Source organism: Balaenoptera acutorostrata, chromosome 1 (genome assembly GCF_949987535.1).
Source record: "Balaenoptera acutorostrata chromosome 1, mBalAcu1.1, whole genome shotgun sequence".
Classification (NCBI taxonomy): Eukaryota; Metazoa; Chordata; class Mammalia; order Artiodactyla; family Balaenopteridae; genus Balaenoptera; species Balaenoptera acutorostrata.
In genome coordinates this window covers 130235912-130259947 of record NC_080064.1, presented here as the reverse complement: position 1 = coordinate 130259947, position 24036 = coordinate 130235912, and the positions used below count along the sequence as shown (strand labels likewise).

The following is a 24036-nucleotide window of genomic DNA, read 5'->3' as shown; positions in this document are numbered from 1 at the left end:
GCTTATTTCTTTTGCTGTGCAGACGGTTTTAATTTTGATGAGGTTTAATTTATCTATTTTTTTCTTTTGTTGCCTGTACTTCTGGTGTCATAGTCAAGAAATCATTGCCAAATCCACTGTCATGGAGCTTTTCCTCTATGTTTTCTTCTATGTTTTATACTAAGTAAACCTAAAGGAAAGGCTGAAGAATCAGTTGTAAATAGTATAAGCTAGATGAAGACTTGAATTGAAGCACATCATTCTGGGGGAAAAATAAATAAATATTCACACTAAAGAAGGTAGAGAAATTTATTGCCACTTGAAACTATAACTCAGATGAATCAGACCAAAACAAAACAGAACAAAACCATTAAGTTGACATTAAAACATATTGTTATTTGATCAGATTTGTCTTTTGAGGATTTCTTTACTGATAGGCACTTCTGCAACCACTTAGGGTAATTTGGTATAAACATTTTGTGGACATTTTTAAAGGTGTATAAAAGGATGTTTGATGATAGCCAGTCATAAGTAAATAATAATATATATGACATAAAAATTAATTGATGAATTGCATTTTTGAGTTTGAACAATGTTCTAGAAAGATCCTACTTTCTCTGCCATATTTCATAAGTATCAAATTGGATATTCCTGTTGTGCTGCAATTGCCAAAATGAGCCCAATAGTTAGAATGTTTCGTCTATATATCAAGTTGCATCCATTCAAAATATGGAATCCCCTGCACAAAACCAAAATGAGAACATGTTTTGCTCAAGCATTTGTTAATGTGGCTGTAAAATATTTAAAAGTTTCCTAACATATAGCATTTATTTTTAAAGTAGTCCCTTCACCCACAGTATTTCCATAAGACTCTTTTGTAGCTCCTAAAAATCACCAAAAAGGGAAAGGACTCCTATCCCACTCCCTCCCCGACCCCTGCCAGCTACTTTTACTTTAGAGTAGGGGGTCAGAAAACTTTTTCTGTAAAGGACCAGATAGTAAATATTTCAGGCTTTGCTAGTCATACAAACCCTGTTGTAGCTACTCAATTCTGTTGTAGCACATGAAACCAACCACAGACAACAGTACGTGAATGGGTGTGGTTGCATGTGACCCAAGGCTGTAGTCTGCCAATCCTTGCTTTAGAGTACAGAAATTAGTTTGCTTATGTAAAATATATAGCAAGATAGATAAATAATAAATTAGGGCCTAAAAGAAAGGTACAGAATCTTTTTCTTTTAGTCCTTTAGGAAAACCATCCTGTAATGCCTGTATTGTCTATTTTAAATATATCTACACAGTTTCATTTTTTCCTTACCCTGAGATATTTATTAAGAAAGGGTAATCCGGAGTCCAGTACATGAAACATCTTTGGGGATATATATTATTTAAATAGAAAGTGATAATACTTCTAGCATCAAAAGAACCCCAGCTGCCAAATAATAATGACTCTATAGTGTGCCTCCAACATCTTGACTGTTAAAGGGCAATAAGTTCTCCCTGGCAGTGATTACAGCAATTGAAAGTTATATTTTCATATCTTGTATAGGGATGAAATCGTCCAATATTTTTCTTTGTAGCAAGTAAGGTGGTTGGTGAAGACTTAGAAAATGGATTATCAGGTGAGCTCTCTGTACAGCTTACTGGATCCAAACTGCGTAGAACCTAAGGAAAATAAGAGGTGATGTCAGATGTATGCAGTAAGGACTTAAAAGCCCTTGGTTTTATTAATATATAACTACCAATAAGTGCTATTTCATTAATATGTAACTGCCATAAAAAATAACATCTGAATGATGAATTTGATTAGAGAACTTATGCCTTTTCTCAAAAAGCTCTAAATTTGACAATGATGTCAAGTTATTATATTACCTAGGTTACCTATTTTTAAAAATAATGAAATTACTCTTATGCATATTGATGAAAATATATGAAAACATAAAAGAAAATTAGGTTATATCAATCTTACTGTAAGTGATGTTGATTTTTATCTTTAATCAAAAAGTATACCTTTCTCCCTCAGTCCTTCATTGAGCTGCTTGGAATTGGGATTCTGCCTTCATTCTTCTACTGAAATGTTGTTTCAAAGTTTTTGATCATTTACTTGTAAAATCAATGGTTTTCATTTCTCTTTTTCTAATTTATATGCAATATTTTATGCTAATGATCATGTTTTTGTTTCTTGGATTCATGGACACCATACTCTCTTAATTCTTCTTCTCCTCTGATTTTTCCTATTCTGTTTCCTTTACTGAGACCCACAACAGGAGGAACTCTTGGGTTGAAAAAAATTCTCCAATTAAGGGCAAGGATAACATGGCTGGCTCATAGCTCCTGTTTCTCATTTTCATATTCTTCCAACCATCATCATATGATGAGCATGGGTTATTGGGCAAAGGAGGCAGGTACTGGAATTGGAAAGGAATTGGGAAAAGCAGTGGAGGAAAGAGCTTTCTCTCCTTCTATGTAAGGGTTATTCAAAACAGCTTTCAGAAATGGCTTGAGATGTCTGTTTCCCTAGCTCTCATTGTCCAGCAGGTTTTTGTCCTTCTAAGTTACCAATGCACCCGAAGAGCTATAGCTAATTTAAAAATGTCCTGGCATCATTTAAGAGCTACCATTCTATTTCAGTACCTCTGTTTTTCTACTGGATTACTGCTTTTTCAATTTAGTTTTTGATATCCTTCTATTTTTACAGAACGTGGTTAGATGCTACTGGACAAACAGAGATAAAGGACTTATCTTAAAGCTGCTTATAAATTTAGAAGAGAAAATTATAACAGTACCCCAACTCGCTATATATGTTATTACATTATGTGCCTTTAGAGAGAGAAACAAAATGCCAAAGGAATACAATTAAAGGAGACCAAGATACCAGTATAGATAGAAGGTTTCTAGATTTTAGCCTGAAAGTGATAGGGAAGGATTTTAAGCAGGGTGCCTTTCAGAGAGATCACTCTATACACAACGGGTAGATGAGGGAAGGAGTGGGCACTAAAGCAGACGTGGGAAGAACAGAGAAAGGGAGTTTACAGCAATAATCTAGCTAAGAAATGCTGACCTTGAAGCAATGTGGCTAAAAGGTCCAAGAGACACTAAGGAAGTAGGACTGTCAGTTTTGTTCAATGAGACAATATGGTGGATAAAGGATTGGGAGAAGGGGATGTAAACCAAGCCTTGAGGCTACCCACCATTGTATAGTGAAATAGGAGGGTGTAGGGTTACGTAAGCCAAGGGAAGAGAGTGTTTCAAGATATCAGGAGTAGTTAATTATACCAGATGCTACTGGCAGCAACCAGATAGGCAGCAACACGATAGGCAGCAACACCATTTCCCAACAAAAAGAATCGAAAAAGAGAAACGATTTTGGATAAAGCTGATGAGTTTAGTTTCAGGGACTGATTCAGTAAACAGCTGAACACCTACTGTTGTACAAAGGATTATGCCAGACCTTGAGGAAATGTAAGACGTAAGCTCCTTAAGGAACTTACAGTTTGGGAGAGAGATGGAGAATCAAACAATTGCAATTTAACATGATAAAGAGCTGTACTAGATATATATATGTACAAAATGCAGTGGAAGCCTGGAGGAAGGAACATCTAGGTTTGCCTGTGGGATTCAGGGAAGGCTGATTCTTAAAGGCAGTATAGTGGTTGGGCAAGAAGAGAGATGTTGGGAGGGCAGTCCAGGCAGAGGGAAAGTATGTACAGAGGCATGAGATACAGTGACCTATCTGTGGAATGAAAGTGGTTAACACTGCTGGGATGTGAAGTGCAGAGGGTGGACACACCTGGAAAATGGTCCTAGAGAAGGGGAACTGGAATAATGATTAATGAAAGGCCTTCTCTACAATATGAAATAACTCAGGTTCAGTAATGAGGGAGACTGGGAGCCCTCTGAACAGCAGTACCAAGAATGATGGGATTGGCATTTTTGAAATAACTCACTGGCAGTGGAGGATGGCGTGGAGGCAGGTCAAAAGCAAGGTGGGGATGTTGGTGAGGAGGCTATTGCTAAAGTCTAGCCTGGAGATCAGGTGTCTGAACTTGGGAGAGGGGATAAATCAGAAGGAACTGATAGGACTTATAAAGGCAACAGGATTAGAGGGATGAAGGATATAATAATAATGATACCTACTATCTACTGAGAAATTACTGTACCTATATTGGAAACTGCTACAGGCTTTATATGTATTATTTTATGGAATCCTCAAAACATCCCTATGTAGTAGGTATAGTTCGCTAAGCTAAGGAGTACAGGAGAAGTAGGTTATTTTACTGTTTTTTTTTTTTTTTCAGAATGGGAATACAAATGCAAAAGCAAGGAGAAAAGAGGTTGTTCTATTTTTAGCTGTCTATGGGATAAGCATATGGAGATGTCCAGCTGGATGTAAGTCTCTTAACTCACGGATAAAAACGTCTCCTTTGAAGAAGCTGAAGAAGTCACAGTTGAAGAAGTCACAAGCATAAAGCTATGGGATTAGGATAGTCCCTAGAGAATATAGAAAGTCTGTTATGTAAGGAAAGGCTCAAGAGTGGGCGCAGAAAGAGAATTCTGCCCCCCCGCACCCTCCATCAAACACTGAGAAAGAATGGTCACAGAAGTAGCAAAGAGCTGGGAGAGTATGGCGTTTCAGTAACTGAGGGAGTTTGAAAAGCATGGAGAACAGGTTCCTATGGAACAACAACATTTAAAGGAGGAAAATCTATGAAGAGGAGTTCAGAGAGGCAGCATGAGGTTCAAGAAAGAGTGATGTCACATGAGTAAAGGGAGTATCAAGGAGGCATGCTAGATGAAGTAAAACATGACAAAGTATTTAAATATTCATGACCTTTATAAGAGTACTTTTCGAGAACAGTGGAGCTGGAAGTCTATTGAGCTAAGCAATGGCAGGAGTTGAGGAGTGGATGGTATGTAAGTAGAAATAAGTACAGACAACTTGTTCAAGATTCTTGGTTGTGAAGGGAAGGTCATAAGACCATATATAGAGGACTTAGGATAGAGGGAACATTTTTCCTTTTTAGATGGAAGACACTTGGGCATGTTCTTAAGCCAAAAGGAAAGAGCCAATAGAAGAACTGTTGGTGGGAGGCCTGATGAGCCTGAGGGAACATGCTATGCTTTGGAAAGGAGGAGGGACACCCTTTCCAGTAACAAATATATGTAAGGATGGTTGCCATATAGCTAGGCTTCTGGATAGCAAGTGGGACCTTGAGGGAATTTTCTGCCTCTGCCCTCTTTTTCTTCTGTGAACAAGGAACCAAAGTCATCTGCTGAATCTGAGGTAATAGTTGGATGGGTATAGAAACCAAGAAGGCAAGCAGTTGAACTGACACAAGAATGGGGTTTTCAGGGTACCTGAGAGAAGGATAAGAAAGAAACATATTTAAGAATGTAGTCTAGGCAAGCTATGGCAGGAAAAGAAGCCAGGAGAGTTAGCTGATGAGATGAAGAAAAACAATGTAGGGCCCAAGGGAATAAAAATTATGATGTGATCAAGGAACAGGGGTATTCAGAATGATAGAATTGGAGCTGGAAAGAAAAGCTGAGATCACAGTTCATGGAGAGATGTTGAAGATTTTAAAAGTGGAAAAGTTCTGGTAATGACAAGGCCTATGATGGGGACATGGGAGTCAGATACTGAAGTGTAATGAGGGTGAACCTGGATGGCTGTAGAACTGTGAGACCACAGTATTTGACAGGTCACCTGCATGAGCCCTTAATTCACGCAGGACTGAAGGTACCAGGTCTACACTAATTGATTCTGTGGAGTCTGGCACATTCCCATCTATATGGGGAAAAAACAAGTAACATCTTAGACCAGAAGTAATCAATTATCTACTCTTGATTACTAAGTTAAAAGTTCTACACAGTGGTTTTCATATCAAAATGAGCTCAAGAAAAGGATTATCAATGATTCAGTAGCTAAAAAATAGGTCATCTTTAAAAACAACTACATTTGTTTCTCCTCAAGAATAGAGTGAGAAAATGAAAGCTCAGAGGAGGAAATAATTTTCTACAAGATCACTAGCTCATTAGTATGAGAATCAAATTTTGATCCCATATTTCCTAACTCCCAATGCCAAGCACTTTCCATTACAACATGTCACCTTTCAATAAAAGGCAGTCTTAGAGGTTCCACAGATCACGAAAGAGAAGTATTTTACCGTTTCAGCCATTTTTTCTGCTGGGGTGCTGCAGAATTCAACTGTTGATGGAAACTTTTTTTGACCATTAGTGCCAACATTTCCCAGAAGATGAGAATTTATTGCTTTTGCCAACTTGTGATTTGTTAACGCTAGTTCTGCTGTGCTGTGAGGTTGCGCACTAGGGTAGTAAGTTTGCTCTCTTCCCCACTGCAAGGAGATCAAGAGTTCCTCCAACAACCTGCAAAGACCACACATGAGCACTGAATATTAATCAGAGGATAAAATATAAAAATCAAGAATGATGAATAAATGAGAACCATATTTCTGAAATCATATAGTATCTTTCTCCTCTATCTTTCTCTCAGAGTTCAATAAATCAGGAAGTCTGGTAAAATAAGTCAGGTTACAGAAAGCACTTATTGATTTTATGGTTATCTGGAAATCATTCAACAAACAGTACATTTTTTAGTTCTCATATTTTAGTACAGGTAAAATATAATAGTATACTCATACAGTATTATAGAACTACTGATTTGATTTGTGCATTTATTGAGATATTCATATGGTATATGTGTATGATAATTTTTTGTGTGAGTTACATTGGTTGATTTCTAAATGATAAACCAACTTATAATGCTTGGGATAAAACCTACTTGGCCACGATCTATAAACATTTTTATATACTGTTGGATTTGAATCACTAAAATTCTGTTAAGGATTTTTGCATCTGTATTCATTAGCGATATTGGCCTGTAGTTTTCTTGTAGTGCCTCTGTCTGGTTTTGGTGTCAAGATGATGCTGGCCTCATAAAATGAGTTGGAAATTGTTCCCTTCTCTATTTTCTAGAAAAGTTTGTGTAAATTTGGTTTTATTTCCTCCTTAGATGTTTGTTAGTATTCACCAATGGATCCATATAGGCCTGGGGTTTCCTTTACTAGAAGGTTTTTGACTACAAAGTAAATTGCTTCAATAGGTCAGGGCTATTCAGGTTATCTGCTCTTGAGTACTCTGGTGGTTTGGGTCTTTTAGGGAGATCGTCCATTTAAGTTGTTGAATTGATTAGCATAGTGTTGTTCATAACATCCTCTTATTATCTTTCCTATGTCTACAGAATCAGTAGTGTACCCCTCTCCTTCTCATCCCTGATACTAGTCATGTGTATCTATTTTTTTCCTGATTATACTGCCTAGAGGTTTTGTAAACTTATCTTTTCAAAGAACCAGTGTTTGGCTTTCTATTTCATTTATTTCTGCTCTCATCCTTTTCTTCCTTCTGCTTAATTTGCTCTTTGTGTTTCTTAAGAAGGAAGCTTAGATTATTGATGAGACCTTTTTTCTTTTCTACAGTAAGCATTTAAAATTATAAATTTCCCTCTAAACACTGCTTTAGTTGCCTCCCACAAAATCTTATATTTTGATATATTGTGTTTTCATTCTTCTAATTTCCCCTTTGATTTTCTCTTGACCTTTACTTATTTGATTTGTAAGAAATCAACTACATAAAAGTATAAAGTACATTTAAGGAAGACTATCAATTTTGACAGTTCTGGTGCATACAGACATGAAAGTAAGCTCTAATACTGTAGAACAGTCCTCAAAAAGATCTCCTTCCAAAGGAAAGACCGGTATGCTTTTTGGCTTCTACCAAAAACCATACAAAACTGCTATAACTATAACCAAAAACTACTTTTAAATCCAGGGATTTCTTCTATTATAGATGTAACTAATTCTCTCCCCAATTAAGAATAAAAGAAGCATGTCTTCTGTTTTTTCAGTCCTTCTCCCTCCCCTGGGCATCTGTTTTAAAATGTATATGCTCAATAAGTTATTAAATGTAGAAATACTAAAGAACGATCTCAATAACAAAAATTGCAGGAGAAAGGAGAAGAGTTCAGAATGTAAACAAGTGCCATACTTCTGCGCAGCTATCATTTCCTGACGAAACTGTTCCCGTTCACTCAGGAGATCTTGTATAGCACTCTGTGCATCACGGTTTTGACGCTGTAAAACTGCTCTGGAGTTGGTTAACTCATCTGCCATAACCCTGGAAAAGATTAAAACCTTACATATAAATTCTCTGACAGTGTTAAGAAGTTAATATACTACCTTTGTGACTGTCATTTTTAAAAACTTACAAAAAAGATTTAACGTTGTCAAATTACTTCTCAGTTTTTAAATCTTCACTAAAAACATTTAAAATCTTTATGAGCTTAGAACTTATTAAAGGGACTCAATTAAAATATCTGTTTACAGAATGACAAAGGAAACAGTTTTTTAACTTTCCTATATAGTGACTTTGGAATGTACTTCAGTCTTACTCTAGATTAATCAAGTTTTGGGAAAAAAATAACATTATTTAAATGTTTTTTAAATACGGAAAACTTAAGAGAAAAAAATGAGTTATTTTTCTGCCATTCAATTACTTCTTTGTCCTTAGAAAAATATTAAATATAGAAAGATTTATAAAAAAGCAAAACTAAGTCCTTCTTCCTGTCCAACATCCCCATCCTTCTTTTATAATCAGTAATCAATAAAGTAACCAATACATTTTTCTAGAAAAAAATAATTTATGTGTATATCAACATAAAATTATGTGTAAAAATAACTATATTCATATTATTTACAAAAAAGGGATTATTTAATACAAACTTTTCTATAGTTTGCTTTTTTTCACCTAATAATTTATCTTGGTGATTTTTTTTCATATTAGCACACATGGAGCTAACTCATTCCCTTTTTAAAAAAAAAAAAACAGCTTCATGTTTTCTTCTGATTGGATGTACTAAAATGTATTTAACCAATTCTCTATTGATGGAACTGAAGCAAAATTTTGAAGTATTTTTATTCAGCTGAAAATCTTAAAACTAAAGTCTCAGACCACAGTAACCACTGAATTCCTTAAAATGAAAACAATTCTGACATTAAAAGATTAAATCAACTAAAATATCAATAAAGTTTGGTTTAATTATTATTGCCCTTAGAGTGTTACTATCAGCATTGATCAGAATGTTAAAAAAACGTTACATATTACAGTAATCTGTAAAATATATGCATGATTTGCTTCTTAAGCTGTTCAATGAGAATTAATTAATATTCATTCTAAGTCAATAAACAGTAAATTCATTTCGCCAAATAGATCCTATATTAGTACAATTAGAAAACAAATTAAGGATTTTAACAGAGTAATCAATTACTAGAAAGTATCACAGATATTAAAACATGAAAAAATACTTTGCTAAAAATTTACTCATTACAATCAGTGGTTCTTAAGGTACAGGCTGGAAGCCTTTGGTATTTGTGAGAAAATTAAATTTAAATCAATAGTTATGAAACATACTATGTGTGAAGCACTTGACTAAGCACTGGAAATACACAGATGGATAACACCCAGATCCTGTTCTCCAGTAACTCAAAGTTGGAAGGAGGGGATAAATAGACAATCATAATATATAAGAGAGCTTCCCAACTACCAGTGTGTCCGTGGGCCTGGGGGTTCTAGGGGCCTGGGGTTCTCACCTCTACTGGAGAGTAGCCTCATCCAGTATGCTATACGGTATGTCATACAGATGTTATCATTTTCTGTTTGTGCATGGTGAGAAAAAGGTTGGGAAGCTCTATTATGTAGTAAAATGAGCTATAAGAACAGAGCACGAAAGACAAAATATGATGTACGGAGTGGCAATGATATTTGAGTTCTCCAGATAGAAGGTGGGGAAAAATAGTCTTTTAAAAAATTTACGTATTTATTAATTGCCTGAGTTTACAGTTTTGTTTTGATCTGAAACATTGTAGTAGGAGTGATTTCTACTATAGAAGAGTAACTCAGAATTCTGGAATGAGGGAGGAGATTTTTGATACCACTTTTCCATTTACGGAGACTGTATGACCATCCAGAGGAGGGAGAGTCCACATCTTAAATAATACATGAGGTACTCTGACAATTTGAATCAGAAATTTTCATACTACAATCTATTTTCTTGCATTAGGGGTCAAAAATCTGATAGAGCAAAAGCTAGGAAATGAAATACTATTTAAAATAGAAAATACCTGCTTGCAAGGAATTTACTTCGCCACACATCACACTGTATCGACATCCGTTCTAACTGTTCGGAAAGCTGAGCTATGTTTCGACCTAGGGCTTCGTTTTCTAAAATAAGCTGATTTTTCTCACGGGCTAGACGTTCAAAGTGATACTGAAGATCATCCCCAACAGAAGCCACCAGCAGCTTTTTTAACTCACGATTGACCTGGAGGAAATCATGACCAATACAACAAGCTCAAAGTGATGCCAGTGACTTTAATGCAGCAAAATGAACAAAAGAGAAACTGTGTTTCATGTAGTTTGGACCTCCATTACTAAAAGTGCGTATCAAAAAGTGATATTAAATATTTAAGTTTCAAAATGTATACAACCATATCTTTATCTCTATTAATCTACAGTCCATGTGGTTATAATCTGAGCCTCTTATTATAAGAGTACAAATCATTATCATAAAAATTACAAACTGCCTCCAGTCAACACTTAAAGGCAAAATATTAGAAAACTGAACCAATCAATTTTGCTAAAAGATATGACAAAGTGTTTTATAAATCTTTTCCAACATTTAAAAATTGATTTCTTTGTGCCTTAGGATTTTTATTTTTAAGAATTTAAGCAAAGAAAGCAATTCACATGTCTATAAGCATGTTCTTCACATTGTTATCAAAAATGCAAAAAATTAAAACATAAATGTCCAATAAAAGGTATTGGTATATGGTGCAGTCATTGAAGAACACTGTTGCTATTAATAATGATATTTTAATAGAATATCCTGTATTAACAACTAAAAAACAACTAAAAAAAGTGAGTTACAAGGCAAAAATATACCCAGTATGTATAATTATGCATTTATAGCCAGATGGTATAATATAGGTAGCACTATTTTCATTATGTTTTCTGTATTTTCTAAAATGTTTACAAAGAAATATGTACTAGTTTTGTAATCTGAAATTAGTTATTTAAAAATATATTAAAATATATTATTAAATATATTAGAAATATATTTGGATGACAACCACTAACCATGGTGTCACAAAGACTAACGTCTAGCAAAAAGATGTATAATCTAACAGAGAGGCAAAGTGGGGCTGGTAAGGCAATTACTAAGATGTAAAGATTAAAGAAAGTGAATCAAGCACTATAGATAATTTTCCATTTACAAAGAAGATACTGATACTTATACCACCATTCTCTTTATTCTAAGTATTATCTATACACAGACAAAAATACTTGGAATTTATGGATTCTTAAAGCAAGGATTATTAACTAGTCTTACTTAGTCAATCTCTGGTCTGCAAGTTCATAACTGTAACCTCCTTTACAACTTATAGGTGGTCTTGTCCAAAGTACCTCACATTGTCCAAAGTACCTCATACTTCAACCATGTTTAGAGGATAAGTTCCCAACATAAACTAGTTCTATTAGAGGCACTAAAGAGAATGAGAAATTTAAGAGGAAGTTTTTTAGATAAATGACAAATTATAATGACATTGCAAGAGGAAGTGTTGTTTTCTAACATGCAGGCTCAGAAGGCCCAGGTATAAAGAGAGGTACTCATTAAACCTATTAAGGCTGTTCTTACCTCTGACTGTACTCTGAGCTGGTTTGAAAGACCTTCTTTGTCCTGTAGTAACCTCCTTTCAGAGTTCTTGAGCTTTTCCAATATATTCTTTACCTCGGATAGTTCCTTTCTGGGTTCTTCAACGCCCTCTGGCTGGCCAAGGAGTTCTCCTTTATGATGTCCCAGAGACTTAACCTTTGCATTTTTGTTGGGGATATCATGGGTTATAGCGGCTTTGGGAACTAATATTCTTACAGCTTCGACTTCCACTGCTTTTTCAGCGAGAATCTTCCCTAGCTGAAGAACGCCTGGGCTCTCTGATGGAACTGCTTTCTTTCGTGGACTTGGAAGGATGTGATGCTTTATAGGTTGGATTACAGGAGTAACTTCAATAGATTTAGGTGGCTCCTCAGTTTCCATTCCATCTCCCGCTCCTCGAATTGGGGATGAAGTAAGGATGACTATAGAAGGGAAGACAAAACATAAACTACTTACTGAAAAGAAATGCCAGGAAAATGCTAAGACATGCTTTACCCTACATTCAGAATTTCTGGTACTGATAAAAGGGGAAAAAATTTAGAGTAAAAATTTTCAAAACAATCATGTGTCAACAAAAGATGAACGAAGTCGTTCAGGTTCAAACTTTCCTTACGTAAATGGTTTCTCTCTTGGTAGAAACTGCAAGAGATTTGGAATCAAGGTATTCGGCTTCAACTTCTACTTTCTAGTATAATCCTAAGTAAATAATGTAACCCTCCATGAATCTCTAGTTCCTAATCTGCAAAATGGAGATAGTAACAACTATGCTACAGGGTTGTGGTAAGAAAGAATGTAATAAGATCAAATGCCTGGCATGCTGTAGACACTCAATAATATTAGTTAAATATAAAAATAAATATAAGCTATGTATATACGTATTTGAAAGTGTCTACCTCAAAATAGATTGACCTGTTTTTGTGAACTCTTAGCAAAGAATGCTTCACAAGCTAGCCAACCAGATTCCTTAATACTCTCTCTCCTAGGCCTTTGTTTCTGCTATTTCTTATGGCTTCTTTCGACACTTACTGTGATTCTCACTTATCCCTTTAAGAAGTCAGCTTAAACTCTACTCTGCATTAAATTTTCCCAACTGTTCTAGTCTACTCTCTGAATGCCTATGCTACTTACTATCTCAAACATTCAGTTTGAATCTTAATCATGAACCATAATTATAATTTATGGGTTTTGTTATATGCTAAATCTCACTTTCCCAATAAGTCTGATAAGCACACTGTGGCCAGGCATCATGCCCTAAACAAGTGGAAGGAGCATGGTATTATAGAAATGACATGAACTCTGGGATCAGCCAGATCTGGTTTTGAGTCCCATTTCCACGATTGCTACCTGTACAATCCTGGACAAAATCCTGCAATTATCTGAGCTTCAGTTTTAGCCTCCATGAAATGAATTTAACAGTACATCTAGGGTTACCTTATGTCTTAAATGAGAAGATGGTTAAGTAACAAACAACACTTATAAAAGATTTACCATGTGCCAAACACTATTCTAAATACTTTGCACATAACTCATTTATCCTTACAGTAACCCTTTGAGGTAAATATAATTAGCTCTATTTTACAGATGAAGAAAATAAGGCACAAAGAGGTTCAAGAACTTGCCCAAAGTCATACCACACAGTTAGTAAGTAAAAGATGCAGAATGCAATTCTGGGCAGCCTGGTCCCAAAGACTGAGGCCTTAACCACTGCACACACTGCCCCTTCAAGTGTCAAAAGTGTCTTGCACAGAATTGCAGACATTCAATAAATGGTAGCTCCCATTCCTTTCCTCTTTAACACTTAATACATTGCTGCACACATTTACTAATTTGCTCAATTAAAATAATCTCCCCTCTGGGACTTCCCTGGTGGCGCAGTGGTTAAGAATCCGCCTGCCAATGCAGGGGATACGGGTTCGAGCCCAGGTCCGGGAAGATCCCACAGCTGCAGAGCAACTAAGCCCGTGAGCCACAACTACTGAGCCCGCATGCCACAACTACTGAAGCCCACATGCCTAGAGCCCGTGCTCCGCAACAAGAGAAGCCACCGCAATGAGAAGCCTGCGCACCACAACTAGAGTAAGCCCGCGCGCAGCAATGAAGACCCAATGCAGCCAAAAAAAAAAAAAATCTCCCCTCATATAAGATAAACCTGGCTAGCCGTCCTTAGTTTAGATAACCTTTGGAAGGCAGCTATGCTCACCACTATACTACCATTGCTCCAGTCAAATAACAAAAATTTTGTTTCTTTTCTCCTACTTTACCTTACCTCAAATTAAGCAGTGTAAGAAGTTTCATTGAGTCATCTTTCTCCAAGAAAGGGCTAATTTCACTAATTGATTCATGAAAATAAGTGGTTTAGAGCTTAGAAAGTAGAATGGGAAAAGTTGCAACCTTGAGGAAATCGCTGAGATGATACCTAACCTACACGGAGTTCTTGAATTAGTATATTCAGTAACATCCCTATGAGCTACAAGTTAGATGCCCTTCCATTTTACAAGTCCAGCATACATCTGAGAAAATGGAGGCCAAAACATAGGAATGGTAATGATAATTAGCTTTTATTCAATTTATTATGTGCCAAGGACATAGTTCTAAGTCCTTCAGATGCATCAATATCATGTAATTTTTACAAGTTTCATGGGGTAAGCACAATAGTACCCATTTTGTAGATAGAAACAGAGGCTGTGAAAGGTTAACTAGCTTGTCCAAATCATCAGTGTCAAACTGGGATTTGAGTCCAAATATGACTCCAGAACTAAGCTGTTAATTGGTCTGGGAGGCCTTCCACAAACAGAACTATTACCTCATCAACCTTGAACTTACTGCCTCTGCTAATAGCCCTATTTGTCAGGTTGCAAAAGCCCACAGAATTTATATAACAGTTATAGTGAGCTTAAAAAAATGCAGATCTGATCTGCATCAAACCCTTGAATGGCTTCCTATCACTCTCAGAATAAAGACCAAGATCCTTACCATGGCCTATACGGCCCTTGGTGATCTGGCCCCCTGCCTATCCCCTGGGTCTCAATTTATGCCATTCACTCCCTCAGATCCTAAGTTCCAGTGTTACTTGCTTTCTTTTAGTGTCTCAATAGGAGCAAATGCCTTCCTCTTCCTCTGCAGACATTTCTTCTTGGAACATTCTTGGAATCTTCTTCCTAACTTCTTCTCCCCTACTCATCCTTCAAATCTCAGTTCAACCTTTCCAAAGGGAAGCCTTTCTCTAATCTTCCATGATTAGGCTAGGTTCTTTGTTTACAAGCCCCTAGAGCAAAGACCCTGCCTTTCTCTGTTTACCATTTATCAAAATGGTAAACATTTTTTTCAGTGTAATTAGTTATATAGTATTTGTGCCTTCCACTAGGATATAAGTTCCATGAGGGTAGGGACTATGTGTCACTCGTTTACCACTATATTCTTAGTAAAGTGCCTTGTACCCAGAACTCTCTATCTGATGAACAATAAATGAATGGAAGCAAGAGGAGGGGAAAAGGACAAGCACATATAACAATGGTGATGATAAATTTTTGAGTTTTACAGGCAACAAACATGCTGCTTGGTGCCTAATATTGGCCAGACATTGTATGAGGTAGTGGGGACCTCTATGCTTAAGAAACTTACTATCTAAACCTGAGGAGACAGGACATACATGTAAAAAGATAACATGTATTACTGGGTAATATATAATAAGTGTGCAATAAGTGGTAGAAAAATATTTCTACAGAAATTTGATTTCTACAAAAATGTTAATTGAACAATCATGGACTATTGATCAGTCTTTGGTGAATTCATTACTATCTAGCCAAATCATATATTCGTATGATTTGAATGTATATATTTACAATGTTGTGTTAATTTCTCGTGTACAGCAAAGTGATTCAGTTATATGTATGTATACATTCTTTTTCATATGTTTTTCCATTATGGTTTATTACAGGATATTGAATATAGTTCCCTGTGCTATACAGTAGGTCCTTGTTGTTTATCCATTTGATATATAATAGTCTGCATCTGCTAATCCCAAACTCGCAATCCATCCCTCCCAGGTTTCTACTTTTTAATAAGCTTATTTTTCTTCTTCTTCCAAACTTAGTTATATAGATACAGAACCTACAGAGTAGAACAGATTATCATCAGACACAGTCACATATCTTCTGGTTTCTATTACTATTTTTTAAAACATTACATGATTAAAAGATATTAAGAAGAAAAAATTACGTATATTCTCATCATTCTAAAATAACTTTTCATTACTTCAAATTTCTTCAATATTTTTATATACTTATATTCATAATTAACTTTATAAGCTTAATATATTTTTCTATTTTGCTAGTCTTCATATTTTCATTTTATGACTATATTATTCCTTCAAGTTAATATAGCACTATTTAATTAATTACTATTTTATTGTTGGATGTTTAGACTCTTTCCAATTTTTTATTATAAAAATGCTTTAGTGAATATTTTTATGCCTACAGGGTTTTTTTCAAATTCTGAATTATTTCTTTTGAATAAATTCCCAAGAATAGAATTAATGTGTCAGGTGAAGATCTGCATTGTCAAACTGCCTCACAAAATAACCCTACTGACGTATCAGTAGATCTATTACTTATGTCTTTATTTAGTTTTATTTTTTGCATGCTCCATATCCATGAGCTATTGCAATGCTTAAAAGTAAATAAGAAAACATTCTAAAGTGTTTAGAATGACACAGTAAGCACTCATTAAATGTTACCTCCTATTGCTTTTATTATTATTCTTTAAAAAAAATCTAATAACTTTGGATCTTGATTAAGGGGAGAAAAAGCTTAATATCATAAAATGTAATTGTGCCTTTTATTCTCTTATGCTAAAGTTTTACAAAGTTATATCATCAGACTTTAGGACTATTTTTTCATTTATCAGATTTTTGGGGACTTTTTCCTAAGTATGTAGTAATGTACTGGAATTCCTGAGTTATGTTACACAGGAGGTAGAAAGACATCTGAGGTATAATTAAGGTGTTCTATTTAACAAAACGTTTTATATTAAAATAAAATATTTTGTCATTTCTGTATTAAATGTTAACTAAGACATACCTTGAGCCTTAGGACTGACTCTACTTTCAAAAAGATGAACAAAGGAATACTTCCAAAAGTGAAATAAAGGGTTTGGTACTTAGTTCATGCTGTAGCACATCAGCATGGAGAAGGAGAATCCCCACTGAACTGTTTTAAAAATAAAGGCCTATTCCCATGCTTTTAAAATATGTTTTCAAGTTTGTCTAACTCTATCTCGTGCAAATTTAATTTCGTCACTAAGACATCCTGGCATTTAAGAAGTAATGTAGAGTCATGAATTAACTACAGATTCACAATAAAAAAACACAACAAAAAGACACACTAGAGCTATGCCATTCAGGCCCACTGAAGCTGAAGAAATAAGAAGCAGGTGTGACATCTGTTAAGATTAAATACGATTTCTAGGCAAGTCATAACATTTTTGATTTGGAATTTTAGGTAATGGAGATTCAAGAACAAATCACAAAATGGTTAATGCTAAATTTAAAAGGCAAAGAAACAATGGGTATTTAACAGAAATCTCTTTTCAAACAAAACTGTCATAAAATTCCAATCAAGAAATTCAGTCAATTTGGTTCAAACTCAATTTACTCTTCCTTAATTTAAACTGTTCTACTTACTCAAGCACTTGTGAGTCCCAAAGCTGTACCATATCTCACATGTCAGCTCCCTCTTTGTAACAACTGTGCTTCTAGCTACTGTGCACAGGCAAGGAGGCAAGGGGGAGTCAGGGCTTTACCTTTTCTCGCCCAGTAACTTACTTTCATAATTCTATTTTTTCTGTGACCCACATAGAAACCTTTATTACATATGCACTAGGCCCAATCCAGGGCACATTCATGAGCAATTACCTTCAGTCAAGTGGGATGACAGTGATCTATGGTACCAGCTCTGTAATTATGAGTAATGTTTAAGTAAAGCAAAACATCAATCCCTTCCCATTCTTTGAAGGGAATCAACAAAACAATTCTTTAATTACTCATCAACATTAACTTCCACTAAGTTAATTAACTTCCATTTACTTCCATTAAGTTAATCAAAGAATTAACTTTTAATTCTTTGATAAGTGATCACTTATCAAAGAATTAAAACATATCTAAGAATTCAGAACTTTTATAACCAAGGAGAAAAACATATTTTAGACATGGTTTTTAAGGAGTCCTTATACTTATGGCCACATGATATCGAAGTGAATCAAAAATAAAAACTAAAAAAATACACATAGTACACTCAAATGATTGTTATTAATAAAATGTCTTTGCTTCACACAAGTGAAAAAAAAAAAAAAAAAACATATCTAAGGTTTATGGCTCATTCTCCCTGCCTTTCCCCCAAATTGGTGAAATGTAGCAAGAGAACAAATAATACTGTACAATAGGGGTTGGCAAACTTTTCCCATAAAGGGCCAGATAACATTTTAGGCTTTGTGGACCATGGGGCAAAATTAAGGATACTATTGATATATAGTCATTTATATATGAAGAGAAAAAACAAAATTTTAAAGATGAAATTCAAATTATAATAATGGAGTGAAGTTTTTTTTGGTAATATAGGTCTAATAATGAAAAGAAAAGAGTTCTTTTTTACTTGGGATAACACCTGGCTTAAGTGCGATTCAAAGTTCGTGTTCCCTATTATCAGACTGACTGCAAATATTCTCAGCAGGCCCAAGAGCCATAATTTGCCAACCCTTGCTCTAGAATACTGAGGCAAAAAGAACATTATTTTATAGTCTGCTATGAAACAAACATTTCTCCTTTTTTGATAAAACTGTAAATCTATGAAGACAGATACTCAGAGTCAGCAGGATGGTGTAATAAAACTAGACTAGACTCTGAGTCAAAAACTTCAGTCTCCACTGCCACACATTGTGTGACCTTGGGCAAACCACGTAACCTTACCCCTCCCCCCCCCATCCTACATTGCTTTCAGAATAATGCAAGTACAAGAGTGTTTCAAAATAATTTGTTTCTCTCCTAGACTAAACTGTTGAGATCTTCTCAGGGCAGGGACTGCCTCCTAATCTTGGTATCATCAGCTTAATGAAATGGTGCTTGGTGCAGAAAAGGTGAGTAAGTGCTTATGGAAGTTCCTCAATGTTAACATTAACACACACCTAGAAGATTTCCTTTTAACATCCAATAACTAACTCATTCAAAAACTGCTCAGTTCTTTTCCTCTACACGAAATCATTAATTACTAACTCATAATCTGACAAACTTTTCAGATCATATGCAGATTCAGTTATAAAACAGTTAAATTAGGGATCATTACTTGGTAATTTTAAATTAATATTCTTTTATATGTCACCAGTATCACCCAATGAAGTTTACTTACCACTAAATTAGAAAAATATGCTATAGGCAGTGAACTTAAGAGTCAGGCCCACGTTTACTGACGTGGAATCCAAATGTTCCTTTTGTCACAGGCCCCGCAAATAAAAGAGCTTCCCAGTCAAATAAGTGTGGGCAGTGCTGCATACCACGTATATCTCTTTGTAGGTGCACAGTGTACATTAGTATATAAAAGGCTCTGAAGGGTCCTGTAGTATAATCTCTCCCTTAATCCAGCATTTCTCTAATTTATCTGTCCATGGAATCCTTCTTCACCTAATAACTATTGTTCCACAGACTTAAGAGTTAAAAGTTAGACTATTTTATGGAATTATAAATATTTGAACATCTCAGACCTTCCTATTTGGTCTATTTTCACTAAACTGTCTGACTTTAATCCCTTTACTTCTTTTTTTTCGTTATAAATTTATTTATTTATTTATTTATTTATTTTTGGTTGTGTTGGGTCTTCGATTCTGTGCGAGGGCTTTCTCTAGTTGCGGTGAGCGGGGGCCACTCTTCATCGCGGTGCGCGGGCCTCTCACTATCGCGGCCTCTCTTGTTGCGGAGCACAGGCTCCAGACGCGCAGGCTCAGTAGTTGTGGCTCACGGGCCCAGTTGCTCCGTGGCATGTGGGATCTTCCCAGACCAGGGCTCGAACCCGTGTCCCCTGCATTGGCAGGCGGATTCTCAACCACTGCACCACCAGGGAAGCCCAATCCCTTTACTTTTTTTTTTTTTTTTTTTTTATTTATTTATTTATTTTTGGCTGTGTTGAGTCTTCGGTTCGTGCGAGGGCTTTCTCCAGTTGCGGCAAGCGGGGGCCACTCTTCATCGCGGTGCGGGGACCGCTCTTCATCGCGGTGCGCGGGCCTCTCTCCATCGCGGCCCCTCCCGTCGCGGGGCACAGGCTCCAGACGCGCAGGCTCAGCAATTGTGGCTCACGGGCCCAGCCGCTCCGCGGCATGTGGGATCCCCCCAGACCAGGGCTCGAACCCGTGTCCCCTGCATTAGCAGGCAGACTCCCAACCACTGCGCCACCAGGGAAGCCCCAATCCCTTTACTTTTAATTCCAACCTTGCTTCCCCCAAAAGTTTTGGATTCAAATTCTAATTTTCTAATTGTTCCTATGTATTGCATGTTTCCCTTTCAAAAAGCCTTAGCAGCAAGGACACACCCCTCTCATGATGACAGTATTGCTCAAATGTCTGCTGAGAAGAAGTTCTGTCCCTATAAGCCAATCTTGCTTCTTTTCTGAGGCAGTTACAGGAAATGCAGGCAACTGACAAATGTCAACCATATAAGTGCACCTTTTCTCAGGCCATGTGATACAAGTAACTCCTCTTCACTAACAACAGTTTAAATGATATTAAACGAAGGTTTAGGACTAACAGCTGAATTATCTACCTCACTGTAAAATTAAGATCAAATGAAATAATGTATGTGAAAGTGCTTTATAACTAATCCTCATTACAAACAAGTAACAACAAATAAATAATTTCACAGAGGTCTTGCAATAACTAACTTCTAATTACTAATGATAATGTCGTATTTAGTTTTTCGTTTTTTGCCAAGTACCATGCTAACTGCTTTCACAGTAGTTATGATTTAATTGCTCTTATTTCCCATTAATCCCCAGCTTATTACTTTCATTTCAGTTCCTGGTTTGCTTATTCTAATACTATAAAAAGCCTCTGGTGACCCCAAAATGCTCTTGCACTCAGCTGAATTAAATTCAATTAAATATTTATTGGCATGATCTTCGCTGTCTAAACGCATTTAAACCCCCTTTAAAGAGTTTGCTTTTGGAGATCTGCCTGCTGCAAAACTGGCTTCTAGAAAATAGTTTCCCATCTCTCACTGACAGCTCCAACCTCCACAACTCACTCTACCCAAGAATAACCTGAATCAAGAGGAGCTCACTTTGGGACATGCTAAGACTGTTATCTATGTCTAAGTGAAGATAATCAGGAGACAGCAAGCTACAAGGGTCTGAATCACAAGGAAAGAGATCTGAGCTACAGATAGATTTGGAAGCCATCCTTATAATTACTAAAGCTGTGAGAGTAGAAGAGAAGGAGGGCTGAAAAACATTAATATTTAAAAGATAAACCAGAAGAAGAGGAGAATTAAAAAGAAACTATAACTAGAGCAGTGGTGTCCAACAGAACTTTCTACAATTATGGAAATGTTCTATATCTGCACTTTCTAATACAATACCCACCAGCCACATGTGGCTATTGAGCACTTCAATGTGGCTAATGTGACTGAGAAACTGCATTTTTAATTTTTAAAAATACTAATTTAAGCTCAAATAGCCACATGTGGCTACTGCACTAGACAGTGAAGGGCCATAGAGTAGATGGAAAATAAGAGTAAAGTGATGGAAATCAAGGAAAGAAAGTATTTCAAAAAGTGGGAATGATCAATAGTATGAAATGTTATACAAAGGACAAGCAAGGCAGGACTAAAAAGTGACTACTGTAGTTATTCGCAAATGTTCTGAGTTGAATTGTGTCCCACCCATACCTCAGAATGTGACCTCATTTGGAAATAAAGTCATTGCAGATGTAATTAGTTAAGATGAGATCATACTGGAGTAGTGTGCACGCTAATCCAATATGATTAATGTCCTTATAAAAAGGAGAAATTTGGACACAGAGACATACATGCACAGGGAGAATGCCATGTGAACAAAAAGGCAGAGATCACTGTGATGTGTCTACAAGCCAAAGAATACTAAAAATTGCCAGCAAACCACCAGAAACTAGGAGAGAGGCCTCGAACAGATCCTCCCCTAGTGCCTGCAGAGGGAGCACGGCTCTGCCAACACCTTGATCTTGGACTACTAGACTCTAAAACTGTGAGACAATAAATTTCTGTTGTTTAAGCCACCAGTTTGTGATACTTTGTTACAGCAGCCCTAACAAACCAATGCAATAAGAAAAAGGTCTTTTATACCTGCTAGTTGTTTGTCCATCTACCCAAATCTTTTACAATGTATATTCTTATTTATTTAAATCTTAATCTTCTAGTGGACAGAGAACATAGCTATAAAAATTTGCTTTTACACTACTGTTTAACAGTAGTAGTCATCTAATAAATACTCCCAAATGATGTTACTATTCACCTGTATATCTGTAGTATTGAAATGTAAACACTGCATTAAAAAACAAACATGAAGAGATATGAAATACAAATGATTCCCAAGGGCTCTATGGGGTTTGGTTACCTGGCTCAAACATTCCTTCGTCCTATCATCATACATTTCATGTTTTAAAAACAATTATCAGCAAAAGAAGAACACTTACCTTTGGTTTCTAAACTTTCAAGAGTAGTCATTTTTTTCACCAATAAAAATGCACCCCAAGACTTCTACTGAAAAACCTAAAAATGTATAAAATGAAAGAATTAAAACAATACCATATAAACACATTCACTAAGTCCCTGTAATTTAAATACTGTGATATTCTCCTTCTGCATTTAGGAGGTGCCCCTTATAGCCCTTTTCCACAAGGTGATGTTGTTATGGTTACCAAATGTCTCAAAAAAATTAGGGGTGGTTTATTTTCAAATTTCTGTTTCAGTGTATACTCTAAATTACCACCAGTATATTCTAAATTATCAGATATGTGTCCTTAAATTTAGCTCAGAAAGAGTACTGTAGTTACTGTAGGGGCTTTTGTATCACTGATATGACACCAGGAATTTAAAAGTAATTAATTATGTTCTCAGGAGACATTATTGGCACTATTTTGTTCACTTTATATATCAGAGAGGAGCTTCTGTTCAGATGTTTAACAAGCGACAAAAAATTCATGATAATTTGCACTTCTTGCCAATAAAATTAAAATGGCATAGCATATGCTTTCAGAAATGTATGCATGGTCTTACAGTACAGGCTAAGATTCAGTGGAGAAAGTGAGAAGGAAGGTGATACTAATGCAGTGATTATGAGTATGATGAACTGGGACACTGGATGACAACTGGTTTCACCACAAAAGTGATCACTCGGGTACTCGATATAACTCGGCATAGCGTCTCCCACGACTACCTTCCTCAAAAGTCACAAACCCGCCTCCTATTGTTCTGAAAACAGGTCTCCAAAGACCCTTCGAAAGAGCCCTGAGCCCTCGGAAGATGCGCAGCGAAATGTACGAGCATAGCCAGTGTCGGCCGGCAAACACCAAGAGAAGGGGGTGAAGGATGGGTCTGGAGAGGGTAACAGGTATGAAGGCGGCAGGATGGAAGCGACAAGCCTGTCAACCTCTGCGGTCCCCAGAAGTCGAATCCCAAGTTCCGTGCCTGTCTGAACAAGCCTTCCTGGAACAACAGGCAACCTTTCCTTTAACCCAAAGCGACTGAACACCAAACTTCAACTCAGACCGCCGTCCCGTTCCAAAATGCCCTCTTAGTTACACAAGTCCGTGTCTGGACTTACCTCTCAGACTCTTACTCTTCCTATTGCAGGGGGTCTCACTTTACAGGTTCTTCGTCTAGCTCTCACTGGGCTAACTTCTCCACACACTACTCTTGCATTCCGAAGCCAATCCGCCCAGGCCTTGGTGACATCAAGCTTCTGGTTCACAAATAATCACTTCCGATTACTCAGGGTTTCGTTTCCGGAATACTTTTCCAAAAGAAAAAGGTAAACACACTCTGTGGTGCGTTTAAACTCAAGTAACACAGAACATCTTCTGTAAGACTTCAGTTAGTGAAAACTGGATGAACCCTTATTAAAAATAAAATGTAAACTATTTGGACCCTAGCCGCGTTTTAGTTTGAACTTCCGGGTTATCTGTCGGCCAAACGGAAGTGATGATGCTGGCACGAGGTAGGCGGTGTTCCGTCGCCCCAGGCGACGGAGTGAAGGGGC

General features: G+C 36.4%; 2 protein-coding genes across 2 annotated transcripts in view; one reads left to right on the top strand and one right to left on the bottom strand.

The window, feature by feature from the left end:
• The window catches only part of CCDC181 (coiled-coil domain containing 181), a 38590-nt gene extending 34091 nt beyond the window's left edge, over positions 1-4499 (top strand). Inside the window, exon 7 of the mRNA XM_057527464.1 lies at positions 4278-4499. The gene's annotated coding sequence lies outside the window, so the exon portion shown is untranslated. The remainder of the gene's footprint in view (positions 1-4277) is intronic.
• BLZF1 (basic leucine zipper nuclear factor 1) lies at positions 275-23917 on the bottom strand. The gene is made up of 7 exons (XM_007172484.3): positions 23602-23917; positions 22472-22547; positions 11750-12189; positions 10176-10375; positions 8044-8172; positions 6147-6366; positions 275-1644 (listed from the first exon to the last, which is right to left on the bottom strand). Exons 2-7 carry the CDS (start codon positions 22500-22502, stop codon positions 1459-1461), a joined length of 1206 nt encoding a protein of 401 aa, XP_007172546.2. The 5' UTR covers positions 22503-22547; positions 23602-23917; the 3' UTR covers positions 275-1458.
• Positions 23918-24036: the final 119 nt, after the last annotated feature.

What these genes read in the sequence shown, in the direction of transcription:
- BLZF1 (XM_007172484.3), bottom strand. Translation starts at nt 22,502, where the DNA reads ATGACTACTCTTGAAAGTTTAGAAACCAAAG. An exon ending in AGCTCAGAGTACAGTCAGAG is followed by an intron (nt 10,376 to 11,749) that starts GTAAGAACAGCC and finishes GATTTCCTCCAG; the next exon opens with GTCAATCGTGAGTTAAAAAA. An exon ending in CAGAAAAAATGGCTGAAACG is followed by an intron (nt 1,645 to 6,146) that starts GTAAAATACTTC and finishes TATTTTCCTTAG; the next exon opens with GTTCTACGCAGTTTGGATCC.